The 25332-nt window shown below is 49.4% G+C and overlaps 1 protein-coding gene across 1 annotated transcript in view; it reads right to left on the bottom strand.

The window, feature by feature from the left end:
* Positions 1–25332, bottom strand: part of LOC147703652 (uncharacterized) — a 1900603-nt gene that overhangs the window by 383512 nt on the left and 1491759 nt on the right. Inside the window, exon 16 of the mRNA XM_086929537.1 lies at positions 10916–10945. Coding sequence (XP_086785663.1) covers positions 10916–10945 — 30 coding nt within the window. The remainder of the gene's footprint in view (positions 1–10915; positions 10946–25332) is intronic.

Genomic DNA, 25332 nt, shown 5'->3' on the forward strand with positions numbered 1-25332 from the left:
AGGTACATATAAACAAAGCTTACATATTTAAGTTCTACTGAACTTAGTAGTTGTAGATCAAAGGGTTTAGCACACCCTGCCTACAACTCACTAGCAAGGTACAGTAAGAAAACACTTAGTGTAGGTAAGTGCACCACTTACACCTCACTAGCAGTCATGTCTGGCATAGGTGAGCCTTCCAATGCTCAGCCTGTGTTGGTTGACCTTACCAAGGCACCTTCCAGCTATGACAAACTCAGCCATAGGGACTTGAGTACCTTGTGTACTTCAAGGGGGCTGAAAAAGGGTCAAAACCCTACCATTCCCATCCTGATAGCCATACTGGAGAAGGATGATCTTGAGAAAGCTAAGGTAGTTCCCTCAGGGTCAGGAGATGGAGTGAATCCCCCAGAGACTGAGAACACCCCCCCCCCCCCCCCCCCCAGATGTAGAAGATGTGGTGGTGGACCCTGAATCAGAAGAGGAAGAGTCGGATCAGGATCAAGGGGATACCCAGGTACCAGTTGGAAGGCTTAGCCAAACCAACTTATTCCTACATGGAAATGGAGAGGGTCAGCACCTCCCCAGAGTACATAACAGAATAGTTCCGGGCAATAGAAGGCAGAGATCTCCCTCAAGGGATTCTCACATTTCTAGTGCCTCAAGGGAATCTCAAAGGGGAATGACTTCCCCCCAGAGAAGAGAGCATAGGGCCAGGACGAGGGCTGTCCAACTCCAGATAGAGAGGGAAGGGGTAGCCTTGGCCTAAGCTAAACTTGCTTTAGCAAGGAAACACAAATTAAGTGGATTAGATTCCACTGGTGGCAGCAACATTATCCCTAGAGATAAAGACAGGTCCTATGAACATAGAAACATGAGCAAAATTGTGCCCCCCTACAGAGATGGGGATGACATCCACAAGTGGATAACTGCTCTTGAGAGAGCCTGCATGGTACAGCAGGTTCCCCAAGACCAGTGGGCTGCAATTTTATGGCTCTCCTTTTCTGAGAAAGGGAGAGATAAGCTCCTCACAGTTAGACCTGAGGATGCTAAAAACTACATTGTCCTGAAGAGTGCTCTTATTGATGTGTTTGGCCTAACCACTGAGCAATACAGGTTGTTGTTCAGAGATACCCAAAAAGCTCAGACTCAGGACTGGACTGACTTTGTTGATTGTGCCACTAAGGCTCTGGAGGGTTGGTTGCTGGGAAGTAAAGTTTCAGACTATAAAGGATTGTACAATCTAATTATGAGAGAAAAGATCCTTAATAATTGCCAGAACCAGCTGTTGCATCAACACCTGATTGACTCAGATCTGACCTCTCCCCAAGAATTGGGAAAGAAGGCAGACAAATGGGTCAGAACCAGGGTTAAGCAGAAGAATCAGAACCAAGGTGGTGGTGATCAGAAAAAGGCAGACCAGAAGGGTGGAGATAAGAAAGAAAAAGACCAGAAGTCTTCTTCAGGCCCACAAAATAATTTTAATAAGGAGGGTGGTTCCCAGAATGGAAACAAGAAGAAGAAGAATGATGGCCCAAAGAAACCTTGGTGCAATACTTGTAAGTCCACTTCCCACTGGAGGAGTGAATGCACCAAGAAAAATCCAGTTCCTACCACTGCAGCCCCTAAGGCACCTGCACCCCCTAGTACAGTTAGCAGTGGTGGTACACAACCCAAGGGTTTAGTATGGTTGACCCTGGGTACTGAGATGGAGTCTGGCCTAGTCAGAGTCCCTACTCAGGCAGTTCTGCTCTATGATGTGGACATCTCCATGCCCACTACTGTGAGTCCCAATACTTTGGGCAAGTATAGGCAGACGCCTTTAATTAATGTGAAACTGGCTCAGGCCTACAGGGACACATGTGCCAGTGTCACTATGGTGACACCTAACTTTGTGGACCCCAAATTGTACTAGGTGAGAATTACCTAGTGACCAACGCAAGCAATGCCACTACTACACTTAGGGCTCGATTCCGATCCGGTAAAAAAATCCACCGTACGATTCGTATTCGTAGCCCTTTCCATACGAATCGTACCCGTCAGTCCGAGTCGCGTAGTACGATCCGCATTCCGTGAATCCGTCCGAATCGTCGCGATCCGTACGTATTGCAAGGCTGAGACTGTGAACCGTATGACTCGTACACACGCCGTACGACCCGATGAGTACGATCCGGACCGGGGAATCAGGACGCGATTCGTACGGTCCACGTCTGGTAAGGGCGATTCGTACGGAAAAGCGCACGATTACATACACCCCGTACAGCGCGTACCCCCCATGATTGCAGGGGTACGGCACGTACCCCTGCGATCATGGGGTGTACTAGCCGTACCCCCATTGTACGATCGGTGTACGATCGGTGTACGAGCCGTACCCCATGTACGATCGGTGTACGAGCCGTACCCCCCTTGTACGATCGGTGTACGATCGGTGTACGAGCAGTACCCCATGTACGATCGGTGTACGAGCCGTACCCCCATCGTACATGGGGTACAGCTCGTACACCGATCGTACATGGGTTACGGCTCGTACACCGATCGTTCACCGTTCGTACAATGGGGGTACGGCTCGTACACCGATCGTACAATGGGGGTACGGCTCGTACACCGATCGTACAATGGGTACAATGGGGGTACAGCTCGTACACCCCATGATCGCAGGGGTACGGTGCGTACCCCTGCGATAATGGGGGTACGCACCGTACCCGGGGGGCCGTTCCGTACCTGTTTCGGGACGAACTCTGATTTTACGGCTGTTTTCAGCTCCCGTAGAAAAAGGGTCGTACGGTGCGTACCCGACACGTATCGTACTTGCTGGGTCGTAAAAACCAGTACAGATGTCGCGTACAGCAGGTTCCGAGGGAGAATCGTATGGAGATTAGAGTCGTACGGTGTCTTGTACGACTCGTACGGAGTACGGCTCCTGGTACGAATCGTACTTCGTCGTACGTACGGGGGACGTTGCAGGGTACGATTCGTATGGGAAAAACGCTCCGAACGGCTATTCGGAGTGGTTTTTCCCGAATCGGAATCGACCCCATAGTGTGGCTGTTGTTAACTTCTCCTGGGGCGGGGTAAATGGCCTCAAGAAAGTTGTTGTGAGTGCAGACCTCCCAGTAGACTGTCTTTTGGGCAATGATCTAGAGAACTCAGTATGGTCAGAAGTGGAGTACAGGACTTATGCAGAGATGTTAGGTATTTCAGCACGGTCCTTGCTGTAACCAGGACTCAGGCCAAAAAGTGCCTACCTGAACCTGTGGTGGATCTTGAAACAATAGACCAACCACAACCCAAGAGGAAGAGCAAGAGGGTTAAGGCAGTGCCTTCCCACTTGCCCCAGGTTGAGGATCAGATCAGACTTCACAGGAGGCTGATTCAGTGATCCAAGAGGAGACTGTCTCTGAAGAACTTGAACCTGATCAGGTTGAGTTTCTGGGGATAGGGGGACCCTCAAGGGCAGACCTGGGGCAGGCCCAATTAGATTGCCCTTCTCTTGAACCCCTCAGACAGCAAGCTGCTGCTGAGGTTGCTGGGAGTGCTCAAGGTACCCATAGAGTGTATTGGGATAATGGGCTCCTTTATTCAGAGGCTAGAGACCCCAAGCCTGGTGCTACCAGGAGGTTGGTTATACCTCTGCAATTTAGGGGCTTCCTTCTCACCTTGGCCCTTGATATTCCCCTTGCAGGACACCTAGGCCAGAACAAGACTTGGGACAGGCTTGTCCCTCACTTTCACTGGCCTCATATGTCAGAGGATACCAAGGAGTTTTGTCGCTCCTGTGTCACCTGTCAAGCCAGTGGCAAAACAGGTGGCACCACAAAGGCCCCCCTAATACCCCTACCTGTGGTGGGGGGCCCTTTGAGAGAGTTGGAATTGACATTGTGGGTCCCATGGATCCACAAACAGCATCTTCTGGGCACATATTTATACTGGTGGTAGTGGATCATGCCACCAGGTATCCAGAGGCAATTCCCCTGAGCACCTGTTGTGGCAAGGGCCCTCCTGGCAGTTTTTTTTCTCCAGAGTGGGCTTTCCAAAGGAGGTTCTTTCAGACAGAGGTACCAACTTCATGTCTGGATATTTGAAAGCAATGTGGAAAGAGTGTGGAGTGAACTATAAGTTTACCACACCCTATCATCCACAGTGCAATGGGCTTGTTGAAAGGTTCAACAAGACCCTAAAGGGAATGATAAAAGGGTTACCTGAAAAGCTCAGGCGTAGATGGGACATCCTTTTACCCTGCCTACTCTTTGCTTACAGAGAGGTCCCACAGAAGGGGGTTGGCTACAGCCCTTTTGAACTTTTGTTTGGCCACCCTGTAAGGGTTCCATTGTGTGTTGTGAAGGAAGGATGGGAGTTACCTCTCAAAAAGCCTAAACTTGATGTTGTGGACTATGTACTTGGTCTCCGCTCCAGGATGGCTGAATACATGGAGAAGGCAACCAAAAACTTGGAGGCCAGCCAAGAATTACAGAAAGCTTGGCATGAACAAAAGGCTGTTCTGACTGAGTACCAGCCACGGCAGAAGGTGTGGGTGTTGGAGCCAGTGGCCCCAGCAGCTCTCAAAGACATACGGTCTGGACCCTACACCATACTGGAGAAAAAGGGAGAAGTCACCTACTTGGTGGACTTTGGCACCCTTAGGAGCCCCCACAGGGTGCTCCATTTAAACAGATTGAAAGCATTTGTTGACAGGGAGGACATGAGCTTGCTCATGGCCACAGATGGGGAGCAAGAGGAAGAGAGTGACCCTCTCCCAGACCTGTTATCCCAGAACCCTGATGATGGTTCAGTTGATGGAGTAGCCTTGGCAGGCAGCCTCACTGACCAGCAGCAATGGGACTGCAGTTAAGTGTTGCAGGCTCATAGACATATGTTTTCTCTCACACCCAGTCAACCTAACTGGTGCACCCATGAGGTGGACACTGGTGACAGTCTGCCTGTGAAGAATAAGATCTACATGCAACCTGACCATGTCAGGGATTGTATAAAGGATGAGGTGCAGAAAATGCTTGAACTTGGAGTGATTGAGCCATCAGAGAGCCCATGGGCCAGCCCAGTAGTCCTTGTGCCAAAAACCCATACAAAAGATGGAAAGAGAGAAATGAGGTTTTGTGTGGACTACAGAGGTCTCAAAGCTGTCACTAGGACAGATGCTCATCCCATTCCAAGGGCAGATGAGCTCATAGATAAGTTGGCTTCTGCCAAATTTCTGAGCTCATTTGACTTGACAGCTGGCTATTGGCAAATCAGGTTAGCTGAGGAGTCTAAAGCCAAAACAGCATTCTCAACCCCCAGTGGACATTATCAATTGGTGGTAATGCCCTTAGGTTTGTAGAATGCACCTGCCACTTTCCAAAGGTTGGTGAATCAAGTCCTATCTGGGTTAGATGACTTTTGTGCAGCATATCTAGATGATATTACTGTCTTCAGCTCCACCTGGGAGGATCACCTGGTCCACCTGACGAAAGTTCTGGAGGCCCTGAAAAAGGCAGGCCTGACTATCAAGGCTACCAAGTGACAGATAGGGCAGAGTAAGGGTGTGTACCTGGGCCACCTAGTAGGTGGGGGTCAGGTTCAACCACTGGAGAGTAAGATCCAGACCATAAAGGACTGGGGTCCTCCAACTACCCAGACACAAGTCAGAGCCTTCTTGGGCCTGTTTGGGTATTACAGGAAATGTGTAAAGAACTATGGGTCCATTGTGACACCATTAAATGACTTGCCATCCAAGAAAATGCAAAGAAAGGTTCAGTGGACAGTTAGCTGTCAAAAGGCATTTGATGACCCGAAGAAGGCCATGTACTCTGCACCTATCCTGAAGTTCCTGACTAATCCAAACAGTTCATTGTTCAAACATATGCTTTTGAGTTGGGGGTGGGAGCTGTGCTTTCACAACTTAATGTAGATGGTCAAGACCAGCCCATTGCTTTTATTAGCAGAAGGCTGACCCCTAGAGAGAAATGTTGGTCAGCCATTGAGAAGGAGGCCTTTGCTGTGGTTTGGGCCCTGAAGAAGTTGAGACCATACTTGTTTGGCACTCACTTCCTAATTCAGACGGAGAAGGAGGCCTTTGCTGTGGTTTGGGCCCTGAAGAAGTTGAGACCATACTTGTTTGGCACTCACTTCCTAATTCAGACAGACCATAAGCCCCTCTTGTGGCTCAATCAGATGAAGGGTGAAAATCCCAAACTGCTCAGGTGGTCCATTTCCCTACAGGGGATGGACTTTACAGTGGAGCACAGACCAGGGACTGACCATAGCAATGCAGATGGTCTCTCCAGGTATTTCCACTTAGAACATGAAGACATATCTGGTCATGGTTAAGTTTAATGTCCCTGCATTGGGGGGGGGGGGGGGTTATGTAGGAGAGTAGGGTCTGCTTTCCTATGGTCACCCCAATTTTTGCTTTTTGCTTCACTGGTTTTTGACTTAATGTGGCTGTGGGCCTGCTAATCAGACCCACAGCCTGCTGTTCTCTCTCTAAATTCACATACATGTACTATAGGTACATAACCAATTTGGTACTGGACACCTTGTCAGCCCCTATACAGTGCACTATAGGTGCCCAGGGCATAGGTGCATACAAGGCCTACCAGGGGCTGCAGCATATCTTTTGCCACCCCTGGCTGGTTCTTAAATTGACACAACTGGCTGATCACTCAGCTTGGGCAAGGTGGTGTAATCACCCCTTGCTTAGATATAGTATAGATATAGCTAAACCTATATCTGGACACATATATGCCTATAAGTCACTCCTATGGCAGGCCTTAACAATCCTGGAGGCAGAGTGCTTGGTTTTATGTGAGATGGTGCTCTAGCATGAGCTGAGCCTGTCTGCAGCTGTCGGGACCAACACCCTTAGCTGTCCTGGGATATTGCCATACCATATACTCTTAAATGCATTATAATCCATCGCGGTTATGTGCTAACTTTGGTTTGGCTTTATCAAAACATGTCGTGTAAGGTGTCATACGATTTGGAATACTACCCCCTCACCAGTCCTGGCAACGGGGGTAGCATTCCACCCTTCTAGAGGGAGAAGACATGTTACTTTACTGAAACGCGGTTGATCCTAACCAGAGCCTCAGCATCACAAAATGGATGCTGCTGCCCCGACACAAGTCTGAACTCCTGCTGCTGACCGAAACTTGGCAGAGGAGGCCTGGACAAAGGGTTTCCTGTCACGGGGAGGTGCTACACCACCCCAGACAGGAGATAGTGGATTGGAGCAGGGAGGGCTGAAAGAAACTAGACACTGCATGGGGAGCACAAGGCTTCCCCTTGCATAATCCAGTCAAACCGGTTCTGGGGCACACCAGCCCCAGTCGTGGCGCGAAACTGGACAAAGGGAAAGGGGTGTAACCACCCCCTTCCCTGGTCCCACCCATAGGAGGGACCTAGCAGGTAATCCAGCCCACTAGTTTGGAATAAAGGTGGGAGCAGTGTCAGCGCACATCAGATTATCCTGACTGAAACTTTGATACAGAACTCGGGACCCTTCGACATCCCACTCGACGTGGAAGACTGAAGAATCTCCCTTGTGGTCAAGGAGTGACCACCCTGTGCAAACAGGCACCATCCAGCGCCTCACCGTTTGCTTTGTTGCAGTTCCCACCGGAACTCGAGCGACAGAGATCGACAAGACCCAGCTTTCCCGCCTTCCAACAGCCCGATCCACAGTCCCAGCGAATCTGAGACCCGTGGAGGCCACCTGAAGCGTAAGGCCGGCCATCTTGGAAAAACCACGAAGTGCTGACCGTGCAGCTCCCGAGGCTCCCTCGACGCTGTGCATTGGGGTTTGAGAAGCCTCAGCCCCGAGCAGCTTTTGCACCAAAGCTCACCCATCCACACTCTCCGAGTGCTGCGTGGGGCCCTTCTGCATTTTCCTGCTCGACGTGTTGGTCCGGTCGCTTGCCCGTTGGCTAGTGGCCCCAGTATCGATGAACCTTTGAATTTGCTCTGTCAGTCCGGTTGCTCTGGACTGGCCCTCTCTCCCCTGAATAGGAGCAAACGCTCTGACCTTGCTGCCGAGTAAGAAGCGATCTTTGAATCCTGCGTGGGTTGCGCTTGCCAAGGTTTGGTTGCTCCAATCCGGAAGCCGACACTGCCGACAGCAAGAGCCTACGTGGGACAGCTCGTGGTCCACTCCTGGACATCCTTGGTGCCCCAGAGTCCACGTGGCAGCGGAGACAAGCTTCACGACAACCACCTGATTGCGCCCGACATTGCCTGGTTCCTTCCTGGTTCCACCCTGGTCACTGCTGAGTGACCCAGACTCTGTCCCCTCTGCTTTCAGGTACTCTGCATCTTCGATCCACCCTTGGATCCAACCGGACACTTCTCTTCTGGACGCCTGCAGCATCTTCATCTCCAGGCACCATCAGACTGCGTGACGAAACCTGACACACTTTGGCACCTATGCACCCGCTTCCTGTGGGTGAGGTAACTCGTGAACGCCGGTGCTCCTGCATTGGTATACACCTCTAGTGTCTAAGTCTAAAGTTTGGTAATTCTAGTCCAATCGGAACATTCCTAAAACAGTAACTTTGTAACTTTTACGCACCATTGACTTTGCATTGGTGCATGCGTGTACTTTTAGCGCTGCACCCGAGTCCCGAGGGCTTTTCCTGACTTCACTACTGCTAGTCCCGAATAGCCCCAGCGATTCCCAAGGCCTCAGGCCTTACCACTGTTCTATTAGTGATACTTATACCACTATTTTAGTATATGGTTTGAGTGGCCCCCGGCCTCATCCATAACTGTGCAACTTTCATATGTTTTACTGTGCTTTTGTTTAAACGCTTGTGCTTCTAGACTCATAAAGAGTATAGAGGATTATTTTAGTAATAAATACATATATTTTTATAATATATAACTTGTGTGGTGTCCTTTCATTTGATATTACAGGATTGTGATTGGTAAAACAGTTGGCTTCACATGCCCTCTTGAGTTAAGCCTTTAAGGCTGCTTAGTCCATGCTACCCTTAGGATAGCTTGTCTATAAGGTTGACTTACAACCACCACCATAAGGGATTGTTTGGACTGATACAAGGTGCCCCCAGAATTGGAGACATCATATATCAGGCCAACTTCTCACACTTACCTTCTGGAACAATCTTTGTAGTGGATACTTTGTATACCTGCAGATTTCTCACTTTTTATATATCGCAGGTGTCAGGCTGAATTCAGAACTGTTTCACTAGCTCTTCACTTTGATAGGAGAATGTAAGAAACTGAGTTCTTGCTTGAGGGGGGTTGTAAACCCAAATCAAGCAACAACCACAATCCTTAATTAACCTACCCTTTGGTAGCTTGGCACAAAACACTCAGACTTAACTTAGATGCAGCATGTGAAGTGTTTATGCAGCACACAAACAGTAATGAAATGAAACACAACACAAAAAAATTCTGCACCAATTAAAAAAATAATGAAAAGTTTACTAAATAATTTGACACCAAAACAGCAAAAATCCAGTCAGTAGAATGAGGGCATTTACTTTTTTGGTTCAAATCCTTTTATTGAGTTTGACATTGAAAAGAACAATGCAAAAAAAACTACGATCAACATCCACTGGCGGGTGGGGACCGAGTGAAAAGGGAGAAAACTGAAGAGAATAGACAAAAAGATGGGGACAGTAGAGTGGGGGAAATGAATTACCTATTTAGCTGAAATGATGGCCTTCAACATAGAAACAAGGTATATCGCTTGTCTAGAAACTCAAGGGGAGTGCCATATCAGTCAAAACTGGTTTTTGTGGGTATAAGGTGGAGGATGCATAAGTACCCTGGGCATGTCAATTCTAAGAATTCTTGGGACAGGAATTTCAGACAGGGTCCCCACATCTTGTTGAATTGAGGCAGCTTCTGCTCTACTGAGGATGTTAGCTTCTCCATGGCAAGGAGATCCCAGATTTTGTAGATTCAGTCTAAGTGGGTGGGTATTGTAGCTGTACTCCAAGGTGCTAGCAATACTTGCTTGGCAGGGCATAGAGCCAGAGTGATGGCTCGTCCACTTGTGGATTTCAAGGGTTAGTCAGGGCATTCAGGAGACCCAGGACAATGTAGCTCGGGAATCTGGGGAGTTCGATGTTATACATTTGGTCAATGGAGGCAAAGACTTCTGACTAGTACTGCTAATGCTTTGTACACTGCCAAAGAAGGTGGGTTAAAGTTCCCACCTGGTCGCAGCCCCCCCGGCAACATGCAAATCCATCTCTCTTCCATTGAGCTGTTTGTGCAGGGGTATAGTACCTATAGTGGGATTTTTTGAGGAATGTTCCTTTGCCTGAGGTACTATGTACTGAAGAATGGGAATGGGCTCACCTTTGAATGGCTAACCATTCTTTGGAAGTGAAGAGGCATTCGCACTTTTCTCCTAGCGCAACAGTGCTGAGGATTTGACGGGGTTCTGTAGAGGGTTGAGAAATATATATATGTTGGAGAAGAGACGTCATCAGTATTTCTAGTGTGAAGCCATTTCTCAAATGGTAAGAGAGGATAGCTAGCATGAGGCAGATGCAGGGCTAAGTGACCCAGTGCTGGATGGCTAAATACTGACACTGAGTGGCGGATGGGATATGATAATGTCACTGGATCTGCGCAAGTCCAACTGCGCCCATCTCTTTCACCCTTCTCCATCCATCATTCTACTAAGCCCTGGGTCCTATAATATGATAAACCTACCTCCATGGTCATAGCGCACAACATGTCAACACTTGCCTCACAGGATCAACATAAAGTACACACACGTCTAACAACAGACCCCACATGGTGTAGCGTGCTATCCACAAGGGCAAGCGCTCCAGCGTCCCACGTAGGGATAGTAAGTGCTATATAAATGTTCCAATACAATACATAACAATTACTGGTGATATACAGGAAAGCTTTTACATGTCTTATAACATGTTAGAGAAAAGAGAGATTTTCTATCCTGAGCGAGGAGCCGGGGTAGGGGCCTGTTCTGATCCTGAGAAAAACAAGAATAGTGCAAATTATTACAAGACGCACACGTGCACAAGAGAGCAAACTGTTGAACCTTTCAGGATTTCTATGTCAGAGAGTTAAATATGAAGCACTGAACTAGAACACATAATTCTCCACCTCACTACAGTGCAGGAATGTGGAGTATCCACTGGAAAATAGAGAAATACCACCGACTAAGGGAGTAATGTCACAGGTAAAGAATGGGGTGGGTAAATCCGTTAACATTAAAAACAACAAATCCCTACCACATAGAAACAATGTGGATTTGCCTCCGGATTCAATGAATTATGTAATTGTAATGACGGGTGTGCCACCAATATCTGAGGGGGATCGGGAAAACAATGAAAGTTTAAAAAATAAAGTCATTTTCTGGCTGAAAACGAATAGACCCCTTCCTGTTCATCTCAATGGGGATATTGTTACGGTCAGAAGATGTAAGTGGGTGGGGGTACGCCCCAAGGATATAGAGGGGGATATAGTGATCATCAATTTTAGGGACCATAGAGTAGTAGCCCACCTCTCAGATTGGTATGTAGGAAGTAACCAGGGAGGGATCTCCACGAGGAACCTCAGTTATTTCTATCCTGAGACCCTGATTAATCCAACTGATCAACCACCTTCCAAAAATGCTAAAAGTTCCCTTAAATGGTCCAACTTCACTTCTAGTTTCCACGGACCACAATTCAATCCAGAGGCACGGTATCGCTCCTACACACAATCTAGTTATAATAGCTCCCTACGAACACCGGGTTGGGCCAAGGTTAAGCCTCAGACTTTTGGACCCCCAGCCTTATCGGATCTTCCACTCCCTAACAAGCCTCTGTACCCCCTGGCTCCCCCCACTCCAGTTTTTTTACATTTTCAACAGCCCCCAGGTTTTTACCCAGCTTGTAATTATCCAAATAAGTTCACTCAGCCAAACAAGTATTGGAATATCCCGTTGAGGAACCTCTATGATCCCCTATCAGGGCTGGCGTCTAATGATTGACCAGCTTTTCCAACAAGGGTCAATTAGTGTAATTCTGATTGCATGGGTGTCGGAGATGCCATGGGAAATTCACTGTGTACTATCAAAGGTTTTGAGGACCAGTCTGATCACTGTGTGAAAGGGTGCATGGTCTACTCAAGAGAGTCAGATGTATTGGCTATGGTACCTACCTCAGCGTCTCCCAAGGACATCACCACTGAGAGTGTTAATTTTGAGCCAATTACTCAGGTTGGGTCATTGTGTATGGCTATGGAAGGTACGAATAAAGTTACCCATGTGCATGAAGAACCCTTTCCCCAGTCCAACGAATCCCACCCTCCAGACATAACTAATTCATGTGTCCGAGTATGTACAAAGGGCACCATTTTGGGATGTTGGAATATAGCGGGAATTGAATCACGTTTTTGCATTCCAGATTGGATTGATTTTATCTGCCGAGGCGATGTTTGGTCTTTTCAAGAAACCTGGGCAACCTCACCAGTGTTTCTTTCAGGTTACTTGAATTTTAACAAACCAGCCATCAGAAGTCACAGAGGCCGAGCTATGGGTGGCTTAACAATCTGGGTTCGCCAATTTGAAGGGGTGTCTGTTAAGGAAGTTTTTATTGACAGCCCAGATATATTGATAGTTAGTATCAAATCAAAAAGAGGGATGGATTTACTGCTGATCAATGTATATGCTAGAGGTACCATGGGTGGCAGAGTCTCAACCACTCTTCTCTGTTTGGATGATTTCTTAAGTACTACCTCAGAAGCTGGTCATGTGGTTGTTATGGGCGACCTAAACACTTGTTTTGAACCTTTGAGTCTAGACGATGGTTTACTAACAGAGGCAGAGGATCTGGTTTGGGGGGTTCCTCAGCTAGACATAGCCCCGATCAACAAGTGGTCCCAAGCAGCTACATTTATTAAAGGTCTTTGTTTGAATCGGGGGTTACGTGCCCTTAACGGACGAGCAAGCTCAGACAGGATGGGTAAACATACATTCACTAATGGTAGACATAGCAGTCGTATTGACTACATCCTAGTAGATATTAAACTGTGGCCTGTAGTATCGGACATGGAAGTTAAGCCACGTCCGGAAAGTGACCATGAACCTTTGGTAGCGGAACTAAAGGATTTTAGCTTTGTAGGGCCGGCTGAACGTCAGTTAAATTCTGTGCAGGAGGCTGTTGTACTTACAAATGACATGAGGAGGGTTCGCTGGCCAAAGGTTTCTGTGGATGTGGAAGCATGTAAAAAGATCAGAGCCCTGGTTTCCAATTCACTGGTAGAAATTGATAAGTGTGATAACCAGGAAATGATCAACACAAATATTACAGGCATCCACGCTAGTTTGTTTTTGTCTCTAAAATCATTGTTTATTAAGTATGTTGCCAACAAGGGTAGAAGGAAGGTTAGGAAAACTGCCAATTGGTTCAACGACGAGTGTCGACAGACCCATGCGGATCTATTTAAAGCTTTAAAACTAAAGATCCCAGCCCTAATCAAAGCAAGTAGGAAGGCTTTCAATGATGCTAAACGCTCTGCTAAAGCCGCTTGGGATGACGAACGTTGGACATCATTAGTTGAGGCCTGTGGCTCTAGGAACCTACAGCAGTTTTGGCACCTTCTCAAATGGGGTTTGCCTCAGGATGATCGCCCAAGCTCGGCATCTGTTGAACAACAGAAATGGGTGTGCCATTTTGAGGAACAATTTAGATGCCGTAGTAATATGCAGGACTCCATTAGTTGGCCACTATCGTTAGATTCACTTGTGTTCTCGGCCAGAGAAGTTGAATTAGTCTTGAAAGCTATCCCTAGGGGAAAAGCGCCTGGTCCTGACTGCATACCAGCGGACATATTCCAACAGGACCATGACCTTTGGGTACCATACCTAGTGCAGCTTGTAAACGCACTGGCCATGGGTGCTAGGGTACCTGACTCCTGGGCAGGCGCAGAAATCCTGCCCATTTTTAAGAAGGGTGATCGGTCGGTTCCATCCAGTCTCATTGACGCGGTACAGAAGATCATAACCCGTCTTGTTCTCACCAGGATTCAGGCATGGATAGAGGAGTATAATATCCTTACTCCTCTTCAAGCTGGGTTTAGACCTCACGTGAGTACCCTAGACCAGGCATTCCGTTTCATGCTTTTGCATTGGAAAACGGTCACCTTGGGCAAAGGCAACCTATACGCGGCCTTTGTGGACTTAAGGTCAGCATTTGACCTTGTCCCGAGGGCCGGGTTGTGGAAATGCTTACTAGATATGGGTATGCCCCCCACCTTAGTCCGACTTATAGTGAATCTTCATGCACATACCTTTGCTTTTGTGCGCTGGGGTAAACCGGGTGAGGTGACGGAGAATTTTCCAGTGGCCAAAGGTGTCAGGCAAGGATGCGTGCTGGCACCCACCCTGTTTTCTCTATATATAAATAGAGTCACTAAGTTTTACGATAACTATCCCACGGATGCCCCAAGTCTGGCTGGAATGAAAATCCCCTTGCTCATGTTCGCTGACGATACACTTCTGATCTCTCAAACCAGACAGGGTTTGCAGAAAGCTCTGTCGAGGTTTGAGTGTTTCTGCAGCGAACATGAGCTAGAGGTGAATGTGTCTAAAACCAAGTTTATGGTTCTAAGAGGACATAAACAAATTAATGCCAGGGTTACCATGGGGGAAATCCCCCTGGAGCAGACAAAGCATTTCACCTACCTGGGAGTTACCTTTAGTGAGACATTGAGTTGGTCCCATCAGGTTGAGCTTATGTCCTTGAAGCACCAGCAGCTGGGTGGGGCACTGATTGAAGAACATAAAAGCTCCTTTACCAGGCCAATGTCTCCGCTTATTAAGATATACGGCGGCAAGGTATTACCAGCAGTTCTATATGGGGCAGAACTATGGGGCGGTAGCAATTTGGACCCACTAAGACATGCCCAAAATAAATTTTTAAGAATGGCAACAGGTCTGCCTCAGTCATCACCACTTATTCCCCTTTTCTATGATTTAGGGTGCCAACCGGTGGAGGACCAAGCAAGACTTCGCCCTCTGACATTCTGGCGTCGTCTATGGACAACGCCTGAACTTCACCACTATGCAAAAGCCTGTCTGGAGGTTAAAAACTGCTTTGGTGCCACTAACATAGGCTGGTTTAGAGATCTTAAAGCTACCCTATTAGCTCTGGGGTATGGAGACCTGTGGTCCTCCCCAGAGACAGTTAATTTTCCATCTAAAAAGGATTTAAAGCGGTGCTATTGGGATTGGGTGACTCACAATAGGCATTCGAAAATGTGCTCTAGTAGTCTTACTGGTATGTTTATTGTTTTTAAGGACACGTCCAAGTTGGAAAGGTATTGGGACATTATAACAAAGCCCATGGACCGCAAATTATTCCACCAATTCAGATGTGGTTCACTTCCTCTTGGGGATCTGACTAAAAAGTGGGGAGCTGATAGGTCGGGGCACTGTCCCAAGTGCCAAGGAGTTGGGGAAAGCTTGAATCACTTTTTGTATGTGTATCCATTATATATTGCTCCCAGAGCCAAATGGCTTAGGCCGGTATGTAGAAACCTAGGCACTAGATCGGCTGGTGAAGCAAGCAGAATTTTAAAAACCAACCTGGCACCTGTAATTGTTGTGGGGGTTGCTAAATTTTTGGGGTGGGCCTGGCTGCTTAGAATTAGGTTTATTAAAAGCAATCAACCGGGGACTTAAAAGAAGCGATTGTTTATCAGTTAGGCCCAGTTTTCTGCTGAATTATGTATGTATTTGAGCGTGATTGTAATTTTGTAAATATGCAACAAGAAGCTGATTAGCCTGTCAATGATGTAATACTTGTTTTAGATATTTTTATATGTATAAATTGTATTTTATGTCTTTTATGATGAACTAATCGAATAAAGACTTCTTGACTTGAGAAATACCTTGTGATGTAAGGTACTGCACTTGAAATCAGAGCACTGCTGTGGCATCTTAGATCCTGCATGGAAGAAAAAGTTACTTACCTTCTGGAACAATCTTTCTAATGGATACTTTGCAGATTCCTCACTTTTTATTTATCGCAGGTTTCAGACTGAATTCAGAAACGTTTCCATAGCTCTCCACTTTGATAGGAGAATGTAAGAAACTGAGTTCCTGCTTGAGGGGGGTTGTAAACCAAAATCAAGCAACAACCACTATTCTTGTTCGGGTGAACCAAAACAGTCACTTAATTAACCTACCCTTTGTTAGCTTGGCACAAAACACTCAGACTTAATATGACTTACAGATATGATAATGTCACTGGATCTGGGCAAAGTCCATTGGTCACATTGTGAAGGAAGTCACCTATTCTTTTGAAATTGGCTTGTTGCCATTGTGGGCAGGCGGAGTACTAGAACACTGGGGGAAATGATTGGTTGTAGTTGGGAGATGGGAATGGATACGTGTTTTGAGTTCTACACCCTGTCCCTAGTCACAATTGCAGAAATGAGAACAGGCAAGATATATACCCCTGGTGGTGTGTGGTGTTTGGATAGCCAAGGCACCTTCCAAATATGAATACTGGCGACTGCTTGGTCAATAAAGCACCACTGATTCTCAGAGAGGAGCATATTCCATTCCACTATATACCAAAGTTGTGCATCTTAATAATACGTGTGAGGTGGGAGATCCCAAGGCCACTCTCTACTGGGGATGAATAGGCCTGATGTTTAGGTATGCATGCTTTCTTACCCACCCAGGTGTAGTCTTCTAGAAGATGTTGCAGTTTATTCAGCTGTCAAACAACCCAACTTGTCTGGTTTGAGGACCTTGACAAATGTATAGGTATGGAATCTGATCAATTTGATCAAAGATTGCCTTCAGGAAAGAAACATTTCTTTCTAGAGTTCGATCACTCACCAGGGTTTCCCCACGGTGAGATGCTTCATCATAGGGGCCATCCCAGTTCTCTACGAACTGGGGCGTGCTTGCGGAAACTACGTAGGAGCACTTTTTGGAAGACTATGTGTAGTGCACTTTGTGGTGGAGTGGAATAGGTGATTAAAAATACCTTACTAGTGGGCTGAAAACATTTTATTATAGCTCCTAGGTTGGTATAATAAAATGGGGCGTTACACAAAAGGACTAACTATTAATGGGCTAGTAATTTAGTGTAAGATCAAAATGTTTTGAGCCTACCCCTAGCTCTTCATCAGGACCACACAGGGACAAGCCCTGTGTTTGCCACTCCTAATAATCCTAAATCTGGAAATGAGAAATTAATAAATTCAAATGAACCAAAACGCTGCAACTAATAAAAGCATGCATGTTTATACACACGATCGCTATGTTACTTAGTATGGTTAATTATGAGAAAAACTGTGCCTCATGGACTCGATAGGCTTGAGGGTAATGTCAAAGGGCGAGGACGTCAACCCATTACCCAGCACAGTCGCTCGAGGACCCATATAGCTACACCCAACCCAGCATCAGAAAAGCTCACCAAGGCCCACTTTCTGAACGATCGAGAACAAATAAGGCCAATGTACTCAGGCAAATCCATTCTCAGTGTCCACCGGCTGCAGTACGCAAGAATTGGGGTGCGTTGAGTTTTATCTAAAAGGTGACACAGGTATTGTTGAAGGAAGTGACCTGCTCGGGGCAACTCAGGTCACCTCGGACCACCTCTCAGCCTTCCATACCAAAGGAAGAGTCAGAAGAACAGTGGAGAATATACCAATAATTGTTTTATTCAGATACAATCCAAGTAGAGCCCCATCTGGACAGTCTTGAAGAGTGTTATTAATGGAACTGTAAATCAACATGCTTAGAGATACACTATAAACATTTCATAGCCTGGCAAACACACGCCAACAGTGGAATTTTCCAGGCAGATGCACTGGACAGTGAAACACAAAAGAATAGGTTTTGGTTCTTGTATCTCACACAACCTAACACAATCCAAGATCGTTTCACCCTGTGCCCGCCACCAGACATGTGGGAGAGGGCCTGTATCTAGTAAGAAAGGTATGCATTAATGCGCAAGTTACTTACCTTCGGTAACGATACATCTGTAAGAAACAGTAGTTAGTGTTAGATTCCTTACCTTAGAATATCCCCAGGCATAGGACTGGATCCGCATCGCTAGGCGTCGTCTGCGGCTTCGCGTCCGTTGTCGGCATTGTGATCGCCGGGATGACGTCGTCGGAGTACTTAGACGCTGCCCTCATGCGCTGACGTCAGTTCTGTACATAGCTTTCCGCGCCAGGAATGCAGAGCCATGATAGAAACCGACACTCATGCCATGAAACTAGGGCCCTGAAGGGATGTCCTTAACCCTAGATATCGGTTCGCAGAACGGGGAAGATGGTTGGGGCGGTAAGGAATCTAACACTAACTACTTATATATCGTTACCGAAGGTAAGTAACTTGTGCATCTGAAAGAAACAGGTTAATGTTAGATTCCTTACCTTAGAATGGATACCCCAGCAATACCAACACCGGTGGTGGGTCTGCGAACCAAGATCACACCAGAAAGTCCTGGAGAACGGAACGGCCGAAAAAGCCATCTCTCCGGACTTGGTTGTCCCGGCAGTAGTGTCTAGCAAACGTGTGCAGCGAGGTCCACATAGCTGCCTGACAAATGTCCTGCAAGGGGACTCCCCGACCCAGGGCAGTAGTAGCCGCCGTGGCCCGAGTGGAATGGGCACGCAACCCAACTGGAGGCTCCTTCTTAGCCAAGGAGTAGCAATTCTTGATGCACAAGACGACCCACTGAGAGAGGGTCCATTTGTGCACCGCCCGTCCCTTCTTAGCACCCATGTAACCAACAAAGAGCTGGTCGTCCACCCGGAACTGGTGTGTGCGATCTAGATAGAAGGAGAGTGCACGTTTCGGGTCCAGATGGTGGCGCCTCTCTTCCGCGAAGGCGGAAAGTAGGTGGGCAAGGTGATGGACTGCCTGATGTGAAAGACTGTGACTACCTTGGGCAGTAAAGAAGGACGAGTCCTCAGAACAACTTTGTCCGGATGGACAGAGAGTAAAGGAGGTTTTGGAAATAGAGCCTGGAGCTCACTCACTCTCCTGGTAGAGGTGATGGCAACCAAAAATGCAGTTTTAAGAGTGAGAAGACGAAGAGGACAGTTATGAAGTGGCTCAAAGGGAGCGCACATCAAATATGTTAGAACAAGATTCAAGTCCCACTGAGGCATCACGAAGGAAACAGGAGGAAACATGTCTGTGATGCCTTTCAAGAATCTATTTACAACAGGGGACTCGAAAAGAGATGGCTGATCAGGAAGCCTCAAGAAAGCTGAAATGGCAGAGAGGTAGCCCTTGATAGTGCCCAGAGAAGAGTCCTCCTGGGCAAGAGAAAGAAGGAAGAGGAGAACCTCTGAAAGGGGTGCAGAGAGTGGATCCACAGCCTTTACTGTGCAGCATGCCACAAATTTGTTCCACCTGCAGGCGTATAGCGTTTTTGTGGAGGGACGCCTGGCAGCCAGAATCACATCGCAAACTTCAGGAGGCAAGTCAAATGGCCTCAACTGCCTCCGTTCAATCTCCACACATGTAGGTGGAGACTGGACAGGTTCAGGTGGAGGACCGTCCCCTGCTGCTGCGACACCAGGTCCTCCTGAAGAGGCAGATGAATCCGGGGATCGATTGACATGCTGAGTAGCTCGGGATACCAGTATCTTTGTGCCCAGTCTGTAGCCACAAGGATGACTTGGGCCCGGTCTCGCCTGATCTTCTTCAGCACTCACGGCAGAAGTGGTATAGGCGGAAAGGCATACAACAGACCACAGCTCCACTCGCGACGAAAAGTGTCGCCGAGCGAGTGCCGCCTTGGAAATTTCAACGAGCAGAACTGATGACATTGCGCATTCTCTTCGGTGGCGAATAGATCTAACCAAGGCTCTCCCCACTGCTGAAAGAGACCTTGCGCCACATCCGAGTTCAGATGCCATTCGTGATCCATCATGCACCGGCGGCTGAGTTCGTCCGCCCTGGCGTTCATGGAACCTGCCAGGGCTTGAACCACCAAGGTAACACCCTGGTGTTCCAGCCATTGCCAGAGGCGCAGAGCCTCCTGGCAAAGGGTCCACGACCCCACCCCGCCCTGTTGTTGCAGTACCACATGGCGGTGGTGTTGTCCGTGAACACCTGCACTACACTTCATCGGACAGAGGGAAGGAATGCCTTCAGTGCAAGCCGGATCGCCCGCAGCTCCAGAAGGTTGCTATGGAGCCGGGACTCTGCCGGAGGCCAGAGACCTCTGATCTCCCTCTCTCCCATGTGGCCTTCCCATCCCAGGACGGACGCATCCGTCCCCACTACGTGCTCCGGTTGGGGTAGGGAGAGAGATCTGCCGCTGACCCAATCGTGGTTCGTGAGCCACCACTGCAACAGACTCGCAGTGCCCTCCAAGATCAGGACGTGGTCGGACAGGTTGCCCTGATGCTGTGCCCACTGAAACTTCAGGTCCAATGGAGAGCCCGCATCCGCCACCTGGTGTGATGCACCAGAAGAATGCAGGAGGCCATCAGCCCCAGGCGCCGCAGCGACAATCGGACCGAAACTCGGGATAAAGGCTGAAAGATCGGAATCAGAGCCTGAATATCCCTAACCCGCTGTTAGGGGGGAAAAACCCGAAACTGCACTGAGTCCAGAACCGCTCCGATGAAAAGGAGCTTCTGAGAGGGGCACAGGTGTGACTTCGGCACATTGATGGAGAACCCAAGCGAGTGCAGGAGGTCGGCCGAAGTCTGGCGGTGGGAGACAACTGTCTGGGGCGAGCCCGCCTTCAACAACCAGTCGTCGAGATAGGGGAAGACTGAAACCTCTGATCTGCGCAGATGAGCTGCGACCACCGCCATCACTTTCGTGAACACCCGAGGGGCGCTGGTAAGGCCGAAGGGGAGGACGGTAAACTGAAAGTGCTCGTGGCCTACCGTGATCCGCAGGTAGCGCCGGTAGGCCGGCAGGACGGAGATGTGGAAATACGCGTCCTACAAGTCCAGCGCTACCATCCAGTCTCTTGGGTCCAGGGCAGCCTCTTGAACTTCTCCTTCCGGAGGAAGCTGTTGACGCTCCGTAGGTCCTCCTTTGCCCTTCTTGGGTACCAGAAAGTAGTGGGAATAGCAACCACGTCCTACTTCTCGCCCAGGAACGCGCTTGATGGCCCCCTTGGCCAAGAGGGCTATAACTTCCTCCTGCAGAAGTTTCAAGTGATCCCCCGACATGCGGTGGTACTGCAGTGGCATGGCTGGAGGGGTCGCCTCAAAGGGGAGTAGCCCCTTCGGACGATTTGCAGTACCCACCTGTCCGACGTGATGGTGCGCCAGTGGAGGAGGTGATGGCGAACCCTGCCCCCCCACTGGCATCGAATGGGCCTGAAATGCCCCACTAGGAAGGCTTAGAGGCAGATGCTGCGGGAGCGGATGTGGACTGACCCGGCTGTTGACCCATGGCACCGCCACAGCGGTTACCACGTTCGTGACCGCGTTGAGACTGGTTCTGCGGCCTGTGGCTGGCTGGACGTGTGGGGGCGCCCGTTCCTTGGCCACGAAAGGGGCGAAAAGCGGAGGTTTGCTGGTGCTGGCCTAGGCCCAAGGACTTGGCCGTAGCCCTGGAGTCCTTGAAACGTTCCAGCGCACTTCCGGCTTTGTCGCCAAAAAGGAGACGGCCATCAAAGGGCATATCCACGAGCGAGGCCTGGACACCCCCTGAAAAGTTGGCGGACCTCAGCCAGGCGTGGCGGCGAACCGCCACTGTAGTTGTAATCGCCCTACCGAGTGAGTCTGTGGTGTCAAGTTCACACCTAATTAAGTACCGTGCTGCATCCCGCCCTTCCGCCAGGGCTTGGGCGAGCTTTGCCCGGGCCTCCTCCGGACACTGTGGCAGCACGTCCGCAACTGTATCCCACAAAGAGTGGGTATAATGGTCCAAAAGGCAGGCGGTGTTGACAGACCGCAGCCCCAAACTCAGAGAGGAGAACAGTTTCTTCCCAAACTGATCATACCTTTTGGATTCCCGATCCGGAGGAGCGGTCGGGAATGCGGACTGGGACGTAGAGGCCTGGATCACCAGCCTCTCGGGGGTGGGGTGAACGGACAGGAAGCTAGGGTCGCCCGGAGCCGGGCAGTGGCCTCGGGCCATGTTCCAATCCACAGGATGGCCTGTGGAGGGCTTCGACCAGGTGCCCAGCAGAACGTCAGTGAGGGTTTCAGTTTATGCACCTCAGTGAGGAGGTTAGTCCTCATGGCCGCGACAGGGTGCTCAACAGCCAAGGCCTTGGCCGCCCTGTTCAACACCACGCTGTAAGCAGCCCCCTCCTCCGAAGCCAAGGAGGGAGGAGAAACTAATCCAGTGTCGGGCAAGTGTCCAGACAACTGGCTTCCCTTAGCTCCTCGGCCCAGTCCTGACTCAACTGGCACTGCAGTGCCAGAGGGTCCTCAGACCCCTCCCAGTCCTCCTCGTCATCCATCTCCTGATAATCAGGCAAAAATGATGGAGCCGGGTTGAGGGTGAAGGCCTCACCCGCAAGGCACCGGGGACGGTGCAGAGCAGAGCCAGTCCGACGCCAGACCCGGACTAAAACTGGGGGCGCGTCGTCCAGAGATGGCACCGGGAGCAACATCCTTGGGGTCGGTGCCAGGGGAGGAGTCGTGAAGTTGACTGGCGACGGCCCGGATCCAGGCCTGAATCCTGCCACGTCGGGACCAGAGTCGTCGACGGCGCCGGGGCAGGAGCTGCCGGCCCGCTAGGACTCCCAGTCGGACCCGTGGGCCCGAAGGTGCCTCAGCAGGTTCCGACTGAGGAAAGCGTGACCTCATGGCCAAGAGGAATGTGCTGACCTCCTCCGGTGTCGCGTGCAGCCCAGGGACCGGCGGGTATGGAGCTGGACACGGCTCCGATGGAGCCGTGTGAGTAGTGTCGCCTGAACCCCCGGCCGCATCGCGTGAGCATCGGGCGGAGTATCGCGCGAGCATCGGGCGGAGTTGGAAGAGCGATGACGCCTCTTCGACTTCTTTTTCGAATGCCTCGACTTACCTGAGGACTTGGAGCCCGACGAGTGGTGGTGGCTCATCGAGAGGCGACGACTGCGGCTCCCTGACAGGTCCCTCTACTTCCTCCTCGACCAGGACTTCGAGCGGCGCAGAGCCAACTGCCGGAGCTCGAGCTGCTTACGGGACAGCTCCCGTCTAGCCTTCGAGGTCAAGGCCCGGCAGTCGGGGCACGACTTGCCATCATGGTCGGCCATGAGGCAATAAAGGCACCGACGGTGGGGGTCTGTCACTCACCAACATCAAGCGGTGACAGTTCTCGCAAGGTTTAAAACCAGGCATCCCTAGCAGCACCCCGAATTGTCGGTCGACTCGAAAAGTGATCAAAAGAGATCAAAAACGTAGTCAAAAATTGACTGGAGTACTGCTCTTTCCGGATCTGTGCTTGCTGGCGTGGAAAAAAGAAGAACTGACGTCAGCACGCGAGGTCGGCGTCTAAGTACTCCGACAACGTCATCCCAGGGATCATGACGCTGACGAGGTACGCGGAGCCGCAGATGTCACCTTGCGACGGGCAGGGGTACTGCTGACGAAAGCTTTCCGGATCAAGTCTGACGCCTGGGGATATTCTAAGGTAAGGAATCTAACACTAACCTGTTTCTTTCAGATATAAGCAGTCTATTCATTACTGAGGCAAAACTTCAACTTTTCAGAAACAAAACTTAACAAAGGTTTTTATCGGAAATGGCAAAGGATTAGATTTAATCATAATTCAAAATGGCGATTGAACAGAAAGTGGTGCAGCGAATGCTAACTGATGTAGGGCACTACATAAGCAATCTTGAGTCTATTCGAACAGACGCTCATTTTAGCATTAGCTAAAGGATTTTCAACTATAGCATGAAGAACAGAATCGAAAACAATAACAAAATATCAAATTGGGGTACAGTTATGAACACTCCATACCATAAACATCAGAAAGCGAAACAGCAAGGAGGGAAGAATTCTGTCAACCCGAGTGGGATGGGTCGCATGTTCTCCACACCACTGGAGTCAAGCTATCCTGGCTGAAGATGGCTGACAGCCAGAAACCGGTCCTAGGATGCTTGATTCAGGTCCAGGAAAGACATGGCTTGGCAGTTCTGGCTGGACTGTTCCCATGAGGCACAGGGTCAAGGCTGATTTGCATATGGCCATGTCTGCACTGGGGTGGTGTGGAGTGCAAAAAAACGATGGATTTAGGCCCAGATCTCTGTACTGGGGTGAATGTATGACATTGTTCTGCATTCTGTCCATCAACTGTGGTTTTTGCATTTGTCACCCCGAGTGGGATGGGTATGCTCAGACGTGAGTCCCATGCTCTCCACACACTGGAGTCAAGCTATCCTGGCTGAAGACGGCTGACAGCCAGAAACCGGTCCTAGGATGCCTGATTCAGGTCCAGGAAAGACATGGCTTGGCAGTTCGGGCTGGACTGTTCCCATGAGGCACAAGGTCAAGGCTGATTTGCATATGGCCATGTCTGAATTGGGGTGGTGTGGAGTGCAAAAAAACGATGGATTTAGGCCCAGATCTCTGTACTGGGGTGAATGTATGACATTGTTCTGCATTTTGTCCGTCAACTGTGGTTTTTGCATTTGTCACCCCGAGTGGGATGGATATGCTCAGACGTGAGTCCCATGCTCTCCACACCACTGGAGTCAAGCTATTCTGGTGAAGACGGCTGATAGCCAGAAACCGGTCCTAGGATGCTTGATTCCGGTCCAGGAAAGACATGGCTTGGCAGTTCGGGCTGGACTGTTCCCATGAGGCACCGGGTCAAGGCTGATTTGCATATGGCCATGTCTGAACTGGGGTGGTGTAGAGTGCAAAAAAACGATGGATTTAGGCCCAGATCTCTGTACTGGGGGGAATGTATGACATTGTTCTGCATTCTGTCCATCAAATGTGGTTTTTGCATTTGTCACCCCGAGTGGGATGGGTATGCTCAGACGTGAGTCCCATGTTCTCCACACCACTGGAGGCAAGCTATCCTGGCTGAAGACGGCTGATAGCCAGAAACCGGTCCTAGGCTGCTTGATTCCGGGCCAGGAAAGACATGGCTTGGCAGTTCGGGCTGGACTGTTCCCATGAGGCACAGGGTCAAGGCTGATTTGCATATGGCCATGTCTGAACTGGGGTGGTATGGAGTGCAAAAAAACGATGGATTTAGGCCCAGATATCTGTACTGGGGTGAATGTATGACATTGTTCTGCATTCTGTCCATCAACTGTGGTTTTTGCATTTGTCACCCCCAGTGGGATGGGTATGCTCAGACGTGAGTCCCATGCTCTCCACACCACTGGAGTCAAGCTATCCTGGCTGAAGACGGCTGATAGCCAGAAACCGGTCCTAGGATGCTTGATTCCGGTCCAGGAAAGACAAGGCTTGGGAGTT

Source organism: Lissotriton vulgaris, chromosome 7, assembly GCF_964263255.1.
Source record: "Lissotriton vulgaris chromosome 7, aLisVul1.2, whole genome shotgun sequence".
Taxonomy (NCBI): domain Eukaryota; kingdom Metazoa; phylum Chordata; class Amphibia; order Caudata; family Salamandridae; genus Lissotriton; species Lissotriton vulgaris.